At 38.4% G+C, this 13,213-nt stretch overlaps 1 protein-coding gene and 1 long non-coding RNA gene across 2 annotated transcripts; both read right to left on the bottom strand.

Moving 5' to 3' along the window:
* Window positions 1-445: 445 nt before the first annotated feature.
* LOC147863589 (uncharacterized) lies at window positions 446-1,687 on the bottom strand. Its single transcript, XR_015529768.1, has 3 exons — window positions 1,529-1,687; window positions 704-792; window positions 446-595 (listed from the first exon to the last, which is right to left on the bottom strand). It is a non-coding gene; the product is annotated as an uncharacterized LOC147863589 (long non-coding RNA).
* Window positions 1,688-8,913: 7,226 nt separating this feature from the next.
* Window positions 8,914-12,052, bottom strand: LOC147863590 (indole-3-pyruvate monooxygenase YUCCA6-like). The gene is made up of 4 exons (XM_087320108.1): window positions 10,803-12,052; window positions 10,217-10,465; window positions 9,701-9,823; window positions 8,914-9,554 (listed from the first exon to the last, which is right to left on the bottom strand). The coding sequence occupies exons 1-4, from the start codon at window positions 11,856-11,858 to the stop codon at window positions 9,372-9,374; spliced, it is 1,611 nt and encodes a 536-aa protein (XP_087176234.1). The 5' UTR covers window positions 11,859-12,052; the 3' UTR covers window positions 8,914-9,371.
* Between the last annotated feature and the right edge of the window lie 1,161 nt (window positions 12,053-13,213).

A 13,213-nucleotide genomic window follows, 5' to 3' on the forward strand; every position in this document is an offset into this window, starting at 1 on the left:
CTCTACTTTGGCCTTCTTTTGTTTCAAACTTCGGTCTGGGGAAAGATTTTGCACTGTGTCGGCCTTCTTCTTGTCTTCCTTTTTTCCCTTCAGCAAGACATATTACAATCCTTTTTTAAAGCCTTTTCCATTCTACATGCTCTAAAGTTGTTTGAATCTGGGGTTTGAATCTGGAAAGTGGGCTTTTCTTGATGGGTGAAATCATCATGTTGTGAATCTTTGAAGGTGATAAAACAGATGGGGATGACAGATTTTATTTTGCTTATCTCCATATGGATATGTTATATCAATATGTATTGATCTATAATCACCATCATTCTTTGCAGTTCCGAGGAACTTATTATTCGCCGCGGAATCTTCTTCTTCATTGATATCAACCTGAGATTTGCATAAAGAGGCCCTGGATTGAAGATGATAAGGTCTTTCTTCACTATTCTTGATCAAATTAGGTTTCTGAAGAAGTTTCAAGACCCATGAGCTCAGCCATCACATTTGAGATCCTCTTTCTCCCCTGCATATTTTTCATCTCAGAAGTTTCTGGTGCTTTAGCCTGATTATGATGAAGGAACTCATCATGGTCATCTCCATCATCAATCTATATCATCAGGATTCAGGATGCAAAAATAGATGGGAAAAAATCCATGGAAAACAGAACACCTTACAATAACCCTAGAGGTAAATATTGGTTTGAACAGAGAAATACTCTAAGAAGCTTTTCTTGACACATTAATTCCTCTTTGTCAATCATGGATCTTTCTGCAACAAACCATTGCAACTTGCTGACCGTAGCTCCTGTAACAACAACAAAAAAATAAACCTAACTCTTAAGACTATTTGAACTTAGTGAGGATTCAAAAGGGCTTAATATCATAAACCCTAAAATCATTTAAATTTCAAGAGTTTTTGAACCCCTATACCCTGAACCCTCGAGCCATTTGAATAATTAGAGGACTTGATAAGATTTGAATCCTGAACCCTGAAACCACTTGAATGATGGAGGATTTTAAAAGATTTCACTCATAAATCCAAAACTCAATTTTCTAAAACCATTTCAAATTTGCGAAGCTGTCATAGGATTTAGACCTTAACGGCATTTGGACGTTGAGGATGTGTGTAGTCTTTGTGAATTGCACCATAAACCCCATCGGATTTTTCAGATTATTTCACATTATTTAAACCTTGAAGCAATATAGTGTTTGAACCCAATATCAAAACTGTGGCTACACCCTAACTGAAATCTGATTTTGAAAGGATTGGAACCCTAACCTATTTGAATGTTGACAGAAATTCTTAGGATGTGAACCTTGAACCCCCAATCTAAAAGTATTTGAATTTTGATTGGTGAAAGCATCTCGTAGGCTTTAACGTCTAAACCTAATTCAAATTTGAGAGAATTTATAGCATTAGAAACCATAATCGGATTTGAGACCTACCGCTGAAAATTGTAACATTTGATAGGATTTGAAACCTAAATTCTAGAAACCATTACGGAAATTTGATAGGATTTTTTGAATTTAAGGTCTTAAACTGGAATGGAGCTGGTTGCGGAAGAGAGCAAGTTGTGTGCGAATCGGATCAGGCACCCAATCAATAATCTGAAAGGAACATGAGCTATGGTGAAAATGGGCTTTTCTCTTTGTGTGGACTTTCCGTCAGTTTTTGACAGTTGAGCCGATGAGCCATGGCATGATCTTTTGAGCATCTCTCTATGGCAGCTCTGGCATGATTTCATGAAACGTGAAATGGGTAGATCATCCCATTTCACACCTGTCCGGACAACAATGACTCCACGACATGGGACTCGTCGGCTGGCTTCGGTCTCCAACACAATGGCCAACATCGCCTACACATAGATCTTCCATTCCCCGATCCAAAAAAGATGGGCGTCTATTTCCGGCTCCCCATTCGAATGTTTGTCTACCTCCCCGATTCAAAAAAGATGGGGCTCTATTATCGATTTGTGGACGCTTCAAAATATCATAAGTATTGTTTGGTATATTGGTACATTTCTGATTCATGCGTAATTCTCGACACCATACTTGTTAAACCAATACCATGCTGACTTTCATTTGTATTGTTCTCACCAAACTAAAGTTTGGACGTGAATCCATGTCTCTGGATATCGAGGTTACTCACGCCCCTTCTTTATTGTGAGCATATATATCAAGGAAATGTTTTGAAATTGTGCTTTAGCATGTAAAGCATTGTTCGTTTTTTACTCCATTATATTGCCATGAAAGACTTGATTCTATCGGCTTTTCTAGCCCTCTCCAATAAGAGGGGGACGATGCCAGTGACATTCTTGATAGACATGAATGAGCACCGATTTCTAGATTTCTTTCTTGAAATTGAGAAAAAAAAACCATGCATCAACTACATAACTACCCTTGTCTGAAACGAAAAAGAATATTTTGTGTTCATTTTCCAAGGATATAAACAAGTATAGAATGGACAACGGATCAACATGTGCATGGAATGCATTTAAAAAGTCCATTATTATGTTTTGAGTCTAAAACATTATCGTCCTAGTTTACACGTTTTCCCATTGAAATAAGAAACAAAAGAATTAAACATACAACTTCGGCCAAGAATGAAAGGCATTCGAAAACTAACCAAGCTCTATAATATATATATATGTATGTATGTATGTATGTATGTATGTATGTATATATATGAGCCTCCACATGCCAATCCACGAGTATTTTATCATTAGGAAACAGACATTTTTGCATCTTATTAAATTAGTTTAGGACATCCATTTTCCCCATGTAGTATTGTTGAAATGCAATTTCTATTGACAATGCAAAATGTACATTGATTTCATCATGTGCTCGATCTTCTAGTCCTTGTATTAGAATTCAATTTTTAGAAAAATCCAAGACACATAGGCATGCTATTAGAGTATTTAAAATACGGATCATTTATTTTAGATGATGGGCAGAACATATCTACATGCCGCAAGTTACAAAACACGAGTATTGAAAATAGCCTCTTATTATTTAAAAGTTCATACGTCATTTATCAAACATTTCTATTGAATATTTTGATATAAAGAGGGGAGTACCAACCCAAATTCATAAAAAAAACATTCTATCATGTAGTTTTATCCACGTGATTGATCTGTATTTGTGTTTCCAGTGGCAATATTTAAAAGTTTGGGCAATCCAAAGAATCATTGTCTTACGATTGATCTGTATTTGTGTTTCCAATGGCAAGATTGAAAAGTTTGGGCAATCCAAGGAATCATTGTCTTAAAGATAGTAGGTGAACTAATGAAATGTAGAAAGTGTAATTTATAACATACATTTCCACACACATTCAGAACATGTTGCATAAACAACATAGTAAAATGTTCATGTATGCAACTTTTTAGTAAAGCTATTGTTTAAAATAACATGTTAAATTTTAGACCTACTAGAATACCCACAATATGAAAGTAAAACAATTATATTTGGTATGAAACACAACTCATGTGAGCTCATACATGTGCGGTTGTGCCATCATGAACATAAACACTTTGCATTGGCTGATGATACCCAATATTGACGCTACATAAACAAGAATACGCGTAAAAGTTAAAATAAACAAATTAAATATTTTGGCCTTTATATCAAAATATCCAACAAGGAATTACAATTTTCACATGGTATGCATTTTGAAAAGATCTATCATAACCTTGATGGTACGTTTCACACCTTGTTCATATGAACTTTATCTCATAGATGTTTGTTTTGGAGGGGAAACCCCATCACTCTCATTAAGTTTTGTTTTATTGAATTCTATTTCCATTAACATGCATTCCATTAAACCTTGGCCTACACTTTGCAAAGCATTTCTCGATCAAATTTATACATACATCACATCATCTTCACCAACTACCACACAATAGAGTTCATTTTGTTTTCACTCGAGAAAACAATTGACACTCCCGTAATGCCCTATTGAAATCATATGAGCTTAAAGCCATATACATTTGCGTTTATCTCTTACCCACAATTCACTCCATCACCGATCTTTATAAGTCACTAATCTTGTGTTATAAATTTTTATGATGGTATTATGTATATGGTCACTCAATATTTCAAAAGAATGCGAGCACAAACATCACATATGCGATGGGGGCATCATTCAATCTAGTAAAGAAAAATAAATACCATCAATTAATCACCACTATGTTTAACAAATTGATCAAGTGGCTAGAAAAAAGATAATGCTCAAAACACAGTAATGCAAATGCAATCAGCTTTCACTCAAAATATTTGCAAATTGAAAATGATACAATTGTAGCACAATTCTGAAATAAGGGGAGTGAAGGAGCATTCAAGTATAAGAACAGCAATAGACTTCCCAAAGTTGCATGTTTTAGTGTTTAGGGTTCATCGATGAAGGATGATCAAACATAGCATGTAGATTAATGCAAGTGATACATTTCGGAGTGTGATACCATTGATATGTGGTGTAACAAATATGTGTGAATTTTAGGGAAAGTAATATAAGGGGATGTAAGGTGTAACAAATACATGTGAATGTTAAGAAATGAGCCCAAGAACTTTCATAGATTTGTATCGGTTAGCACAAGCGTAAGTTATTTACAATATTGATTTCAATTGCTTCTTTTTGCACAAGTGGAAGTTAGGACTCATTGTTTCATACAATGCTCGATAGCCTGTTACATTCAGAGTTATGTTTCTGAAACCCGGCAAGTTTTATCATGCTATTCTTTGATGCCAAGACAGTGGGTGGGTTGCACAATTCATACAACTAAACCCAAAATAAGAGATGATGAGGTATCGGGGATTGTGTTAATAATTGATTGGAATATACGCAATGCTTTTCATATTTGATGGCAGGCATGGAGTGAAAAGCATATCTACGAAAGTTGAAGGTATGAGCGACAAATTTCTTTTAGTGGAGCAAATACAAATTCTTTCCCCGGTAGAGTGTTCATCTACCCATCTAGTGGTGACCATACTCTATTGCGATGCCCATTGTATGTATCTAGTAATCTTAAATTAAGAGGATATGGAAAATCGGGACTCGATCCCAAGACCTAAGATTATTAGTGTAACAACTTACCATTAGGGTAAGGTAATTAAGAGGGAAGTGAGAAATTGGGCCTGAAACTCAATACCTAAGATTTTTAGGGTAACAACTTACCACTAGGGTAAGTAAGGTAATTAGAATTAAAATTAGGGTTCGAACAAAAGACTAATAGTTTAACAATCTACCATTAGGGCGAGGTAATTATAAATAAAAGAATAAAAACATACAAAAATTTATTTATTTATTCTATAGGGAGGGCCTCCATTACAAATATCTGATAGTTTACTCGGAAATTATGTGTTAATAGGAGGAGCCAATGCAATCGACAGATGGGATGCTTCATCACCCAAGGTGAAGGAAGAAGATTAGTCTCTCACCACGGAATGTGAAGAAGAATAACCTAGAAATCATTTGCAATTCTTTCTTCAAATCTTTCCCCCCATTACATATATCCACAGGCATGTAATACATACATATTGGGTAACAAATTATGGCAAATCTCCAATTCTGCTTTCTGATGAAGAAAAGCTTTGGTTGCTGCTGCTATTATCTGCCCCCATCATCTGTTGAAGATTCTACAGCTGCCTCCATAGCTAAATCCAGGTGTTCTTATGTGCTCATCGATCATATAATGGGATAAAATAGGACTGTATATCGCAGCAATAATCAGGTTTTGAAAGATTGTGAAAATGAATTTGACCCTTTTCTCAAGATCGGAGATTGTGCTCCGAATTCTCAGGAGCTCACAAAACTTTGAGAGAGTGTCAGAGGTTTTTGGTGCCTCTGCAGCAAGATTCAGCAAGCGAGAAACGAAATTATATGGAACCAAAGAATTTCCATGCTTGGTTATGTACACTGCAACGTTTCTAAACTGTATCCATGTCAGCTGATTCTGATAGTTGTGACCCTTGAATCAACAGATACCTTCATGATATAGCACCTCATGCATTAGTTCCCGCTGCAGTTTCGTTGCATTAATGCCATCTACAAGGAGGCCACTGCCATCTCTATGTTGAGTGAACAGAAATGGTCTCAGGCAGGCATGCCGGTGATGCTTGATGCTGCTAGTGCAACTGTGTATGCTGAATCTGAGGGGGTAACTTGTAAACACCAGATTTTATCATGAATTTAAGGCATTTCTGGTGTTCTAAAGAAGGAATCATTTTGATCTTTACAGGGAATTCAGGTAAGTTACATTACTGTTTCTTGAAAATTGAGTTTTACTCACCACCGCTTTTGTAACTGTGTAGTTGTCCAAAAACAGCTATTTTCACATGTCCCTCAACAACAGAATATGGTTCTAAACTCTGGGAAAGATGAGAATGTTGATGAGGTAAGTAGTAGTATTGTTGATCTGAGCCATCAATGTTAAATTCCACCATCTGGAAGTGTTACTATCTTCTAGCAATTTAACTTATATCTGACTTTTTGTAAAACCCTGTTCTTTTCTTGCCTGTTTGCATTCCAACCAAGAGGATATACAAGATGTTTACTGTCTCATTTGGGCTAATTTTATGCCATTTCTGTACCTGTGCTTGACAATCATATGGATGCAAGGGAAAGTTTTGACTTCCCGAACTTTACATGCAACCTGACTGCAAGAGCGTACAATTTAAGAGCATTTTGTTACAGTTTGTGTGTTTTGGGTATCACTGTGTGGCATAAAATATTCAAGTCATCTGTATAAGCTTGGGGCCACAAAATCCCCTCTCATCTGTCTTTCTTAAGCCATGTAACCGACCAGAGTTCACAAGATTATCCATATATAATAATGCTGGATGGTATCACATGCTAGGGTAATGCAGTGATGGGGCAAACTTGCCTTACGAGCTATACAATGCCCATGAATCGATGATTTTTCAATCCAAGATACATGCATCAGATCTATTTTCATACACTAAACATTTGACAGTTTAGGTCCAAATTCCATCTTGTTTCCACGATCAAATTGGATGGCACCAAATGCTTTAATTGATTTGTGCATATTGCATAAGTCACCAGTTGACACCAGGGTCGGAATCACCTTTATTCTTCCTTCAGGGCACGAATGCTGTGGACCAAACTGATAGTGCAACTACATACTATTGCGTCTTAGAGTTAGCAATGGAACCTACCTATCCTTTGATATCAGTGGTGGGATTTAATATACATGATGAGATGCATTCTCTTGCCAAATTATTTAAAGTTGGACGGCGCGGTTAAACTGATGATGACTTTGATCCAGATGATAGTGTAGAGTCTGATGAAGATGCAGATGGCTCGGCTGAAGGAGATGCTTTAGAGGTAGAAGCTTTGGATGAAGATGAAAATTTTAGTGATCTTAAGGCTAGAAATGACGACACATTCACATTATAGAAGAAAAAAAGGAAGAGGATGTAATTGTGGTAGAAGGAACCCATCTCCAAATTAATCACAACAGATGATTCTGATCATAAAACAAGGATGCCATATATATATGTATATACCACTGGTGACAAGGGATCTCTAGATGGATGACCAGGAAGATGTGTACCTGTTTGCTAGAGCTTTTTTGAAGCTGTGGGCTGGACAAATTTCATTGATATTCTACTGGTTTTTAATGATTCTACTTCAGGACACCTTGTAAATTTATCCCCATGGGGTAGCCGGTAAATAATGGTAGATTGGGCAATGAAGCGAGTTGCTAATAATCAGTGGGAATATGGCTGTCACACTTGGTCCAAAGAGATGTCGTCGATACAGGTACAATGGTATGGTAATATACAGTGGGAATATGGCTGCCACATGCATAGTCCAAAGAGATATTGTTGATACACATGCTATGCTATGGTAATATTGTGAGGTACAGGCTCAGAGTGGGCTGTCTAATATTAGATGAAGTTAAAATCTAAGCTTGTAGTTGTGTATTCCAAATTCCTGTGAATGAAGGAAAATCATTCATATGTAAACTGATTCTGCAGTAAATAGTATATGGAAGTCCAGGCCAGGGTATTCTGTCAAGCTAGTTGATGGGATTCTTGGATGGGCATATATTCATCACTCACTGTATAACTCTTTGCTCTCCCCTCTTTCTTCTTTGTATGGGAAGGATGGAGCTTTTCTGGTCTGAGTATTTTGTTAAATATTTTTCCAATGGAAAATCTTTGTCCCTAATCCATGTCACGTTGATTAAAATCAAAGGAAACACACGTCATGCTAGCATCGGCGCAAAGATTATATCAATTTAACATGTTGGTTAGCTTGTTTTCAACGAAAATGTTCAAGATTACATCAATTTACATGTTGGTTAGCTTGTTTTCAATGAAAAATGTTCAAGGTTATACATCAAATTACATGTTGGTTAGCTTGTTTTCAACGAAAATGTTCGGAAGCATATTCGCTCATTTGGGTTCACTTGATTTTATTTTATTTCCCTCTATGAATGTCATATGCAGTGCTTTTTTTATCCATGATTCATTTTTGTAGACTTGGACTATATGGTGTAGTGCTAGAGTTGAGGAGGAAGCTAGAATTAATAGGTATACTTAGTGGTGTCTGTGACCCATTTGTCTCGTGTTGCAGTGTGACGTGACTTTCTGCTAAAATAATGCACATAAGGTTTGTGCATGGCCATTACATGCATCAAGTCAACCTAACCCTCAAGTTTGGCTATACCTTCCCCCAATACCCATTTTTGACCAGATCCTTGTCATAAAGAAACATTGTTACAAGGAAATGAGACAATGTTTGTAGGCCTATCATGAATTATTACAAGGCTTCACACATTTGTAGCTATTCCTTAAGAAAAAGGAGGCAAAGAGTTATCAAAAAGTCGGGATGCATATCAATTTTGAGGTTTCAAAGAAGTATTTCTAGCGGATTTATGTATATGGCTAGGGAAGGCAAGAAGTATATGAAATGAATTTGTAAGCATTTAATACGAACCAGCAAATTGGATGTGGATTCAAGTATTGAAAGTGATTCAATACATGGGTGGGACTACCATAATATTACAAAATTTGGCCATCCACACTTGAGATATGAAGGTTAAGGAGGCCTCGATGAGTTATTGAGGCATGTAAAAATGATATATGACCATGGATCAAAAGTTTCAAGCAATAACAACCCGCCATAGAAGCATGTATGTGTATAGAAGTATGGAGAGGTGGTGCTAGTTGTAGATGGAAAATATCATTTGCTTTTTTTATCATGTGCCTCATGCTTGCACACACATGCATTATACGAATGTTAATGCATTCCCGTCTTCTTCTCAACCTTTTTGGATAAAAGTAGTGGAGATTAGAGAGATCGATTTCCCCATCTTTCGTATATGCGGTTATACCATGGTGTTATAAAAATCTTGTGAACTACTACGAAGCCTTGGGGGCAGATTGGTAGATCTTGTTGATATCCATGGCTATCTTTTGTGCATCCATGGATGTCCCTACCAGCCCTTTCCTACCAAAGCCAGCTGAATAGAGCCCATTCTTGCCCTTCCAATTACATTGCAAGTTAGGATGAGGTAACCCATCCTTTGAAAACAACTCATTATCCTATGAAACAAAAACCACAAAGACATGCCCACATCAATTAGTCAAATCCCATACTCTTTGTGTGACAAATGAATGCTAAAAATAATAGTAACATTTGGGTGTTCTTATTGATTTATGAACCCAAAAAAGATGTAACAAGTATGTACCTTGAGCCATGAAGGCACGTTGCTTTTAAAGCCGGTAGCAAAGATAACTGCATCAATGTCTTCATAGCAAGAATCATTGAATGTGCATCCATTGGAGCTAAACTCTTGAATACCACATAAGACCTATTTATATTGCATACACCAGAATGAAGGACATCAGTAAATAGAGTCTTTAATATAGATCCAAGACCACACACATACACATACATCTTCTTTAAGGATGGACTCATTAAATTGTATATGTACACACATACACACACACACACACACATCGAATTTAGTAAAGATGTTACATAGTAGAAGTAATCTACTTAAGGGAACCGAGAAGAACAAAAAAACTCCATGGGGACATTTGCAAAGATATCGAAAAGCTCAAGGAGGCATTGGCCGAGGGTATTTTCGGGGAAATATGCATAACTTTATAGGGGCCCTTATTTTCCAGAGTATTAGCCGTATTACTAACAACAAGTAGTTATGAGAAGACAAAAAGAGCTTTTGATCGATGTAAAGATTCACCTTGATGTGGCCCTGCCTAATCTTGGAAAGGGTCCCGGCGTCCAATGAGGGCGTCTTCCCGGTCGTGCTCTTGATTTCCATTGGTCCGAGCTGGGGCCTTGGGAATCCAAGCTTTGTCGTCTCGCCGATGAGCACTCGAGACATGCCTAAGAGGAGCCGGTCGGTCCACCGCAAGGAGAAGAACTTGAGGAGTGTCATGGCCACGGAGAACGTCGAGAAACCAAGCATCACCCTAGGGAGAATATGTACCTGATGAATGGGCCAGGTTATATATATATATAAAAGATCAGGTATTGAAATTTGATAGCACATGACTACAAGAGAAGTCTAGCACATTGCATAGAGCCTTGTTCAATAAGAGGTGTAAGTTATGTGTGTTGCCCACATACATACATACATATATATTACACACACTACAATGTCCACATATATACATACATACTAACATACATACACAACAATTACTTACACATTGATCTAAATGTGCCAACAATTCATGATAGAAAGTAGTAGGCTCTATGAAACAATGAATCCATGGGGGTGTAAATCACTGTGGTTTTTCATAAGATTGTGTTGGATTTTGTACCTGGCTCCTCACCGATAGGAACACTTGGGCTTGGTGGTTGGCAAGGTCGAGTGCGACCTCGAGGCCCGAGTTCCCGCTGCCAACCACGAGGACTCGCTTGCCTTGGAACTCCTCCCCGCTCTTGAACTCGCTCGAGTGGCACACTTTCCCTAGGAAGGAGCCCAATCCCGGGATGTTGCTAGGCCAAACAGGCAGCGAATTCTCGCCCGTGGCGGCCACGAGCCACCGGCCCACAAATGTCCTTCGGCTCCTCTGCCAATGTCCATGGCCATGGCCATGGATGGTCTCGACCCGCCAGAGCGCAGAATTGGGGTTGTAGCCTGCGCTGATGACCGTCTCATTGAAGTGCGGCTCGATGCCGAAGGTCTTGGCATAAGTCTCGAGGTACTCCAGGAATTGCTGCCTCGTCGGGAACGTAGGGAACTCGGCCGGGAACTTGAGATGGGGTAGCTCGCAGAATTGCTTGGCAATGTGGAGCCGTAATCTGTCGTAGCTTTTGTATCTCCACAGGGAACCGATGCAATCTTCTCTCTCCAGGATCAGGCTTGGGATGCCCTGCCTCTTCAAGCAAGCAGCTGTGGCAAGGCCAGCTGGGCCAGCCCCTATTATGATGACCCCTCCTTCAGCCCAGGTCACCTCATGGTCATCAAGATCATGGTCATTATGGTGATCATGGCCATGGATATGGTCGTGGTCGTGGTCGTGGTCGTGGTCGTGGTCGTGGTCATATCTCTTCTCGTTTCTTTTCATCAGACTACTGATGATATGGTCCTTCTCCTCATACTTAATGGAGGCCCCATTGAAGAGATCCGAGAAGCTTGAATTGGAAGAAGAGGAAGAGGAGAGAGGGGAAGACGGTGAAAGAGGAGGTGAGGATGGGGAAGGAGATGAAAGAGGGGAAGAAGAAGATGAAGATGAAGAAGATGATGATGATGATGAAGATGAAGATGAAGATGAAGAAGAAGATGATGATGTAGATGGAGAGGAGGATGTAGGGGGTTCATGAGGGAACAGGGGAGGTCTCATGATGAGGTTTGGCTCACTCATCTTACACATGATGATATAATGAGGAGAAGAATGATGATTGATTGCCTTGATTAGCTTGATTGCTTTGATTGATTGATTGATTGATTGGTTCTTCTTCTTAAAATAATGTTGATGATGATGATGAAAAGAAGAAGAAGAAGAAGAAGAAGAAGAAGAAGTGTGTTTAGTTAAGAGATTAGATGTTGATGAAGGAGAAGGAGAAGGAGAAGGTGAGAGTGAAGTGAGGAGTAGTAAGTAAAAGGAGAGAAGCCTCTTATAGGAAGGGAGGGGAGGGAGATGGTGTGGCTCTATGTGTCTGTTATACATACATACATACATACATACATACATACATACATACATACATGATACATATATTATATCAATATGTATATATGTATGTTATGTTTGAGGGGCATCTTGTAATGGCGGCTGATTGAGGACAGGAAGGAAACAAATGGAAGGAGAAGCTTCTTCTTTCTGCTTTTGATTATGATGAGGTGATGATGCTAAAAAAAGTATGTATTCGAGTAAAAGAAGTAAAAAATAAATAAAGAGAGAGAGAGAGAGGGGTTTTTTTTTTATGATGGTGCATGAGGATGATGCAGGAGGAGTAGTAATGATCATTCATCCATGCATGCCCATGAGATTGTGGTACCAAAGAGAGAGAGAGAGAGCTAAGGATAGATGGTGGAAACTTAAGAAAATGGATGGATGGCAAATCCCCTGTACCTCCCATCTTCTAGATATTACAAAACAAATCTAAGATTTTAATAAGAGAAAACATTGAGATTGTGTGTGTGTGTGTGTGTGTGTGAGAGAGAGAGAGAGAGAGAGAGAGAGAGTGAAGGATTGTACAAGGTGTAAGCAAAAAGGATGTGTATGTGCCTGTCTAAGGAAACAAACATGCTAGAGAGAGAGAGAGAGAGAGAGAAGAGTGTCTTTAAAGTGGCTAGTCTGAACCTTATGACAAAAAAAACAAAACATACATAGTGTATATACCTTGTTTTCTAACTCAAGGTAAAATCAGAGCCCTATGACATACATCTTGATTTTCTTATTTCGCTCGAGCAGTCTCGACATATAGTGCCTCTCACATTGCTTCCCAATTAGGCCTCTTATTTGCTTGTAGAGGGCAAATAAGTCTCCCAGAATAGGTATGCACCATCTCCTTGACTTGAACAAGTCTCTCCAAGATAATCAATCCCTGTGGGTTGTCTTCTTTACCTCTCTTGTACTCTTATTGGGCTTAAGTGAGTCGTAGGGGCATGTGACATGGAAGGTGATGGCCCTACATTCTTCCAACGGATAATGAGTGCCCTATCTTTCAATTTGGCCAATCTTGCACCTTTAATATTTCATGAGATGTAGAAGACACTCACTTT

Source organism: Azolla caroliniana, unplaced genomic scaffold (genome assembly GCF_043228905.1).
Source record: "Azolla caroliniana isolate FFs.n. ecotype wild unplaced genomic scaffold, voAzoCaro1.0.p SCAF_5, whole genome shotgun sequence".
Taxonomy (NCBI): domain Eukaryota; kingdom Viridiplantae; phylum Streptophyta; class Polypodiopsida; order Salviniales; family Salviniaceae; genus Azolla; species Azolla caroliniana.

Bases quoted from the DNA above. Each gene is read 5' to 3' on its own strand.
- LOC147863590 (XM_087320108.1), bottom strand. From the start codon at position 11,858: ATGTGTAAGATGAGTGAGCCAAACCTCATCATGAGACCTCCCCTGTTC. The intron at 10,466-10,802 runs GTACAAAATCCA...CCCATTCATCAG, and splicing joins TCCTATCGGTGAGGAGCCAG to GTACATATTCTCCCTAGGGT. The intron at 9,555-9,700 runs GTACATACTTGT...TTTGTTTCATAG, and splicing joins ACGTGCCTTCATGGCTCAAG to GATAATGAGTTGTTTTCAAA.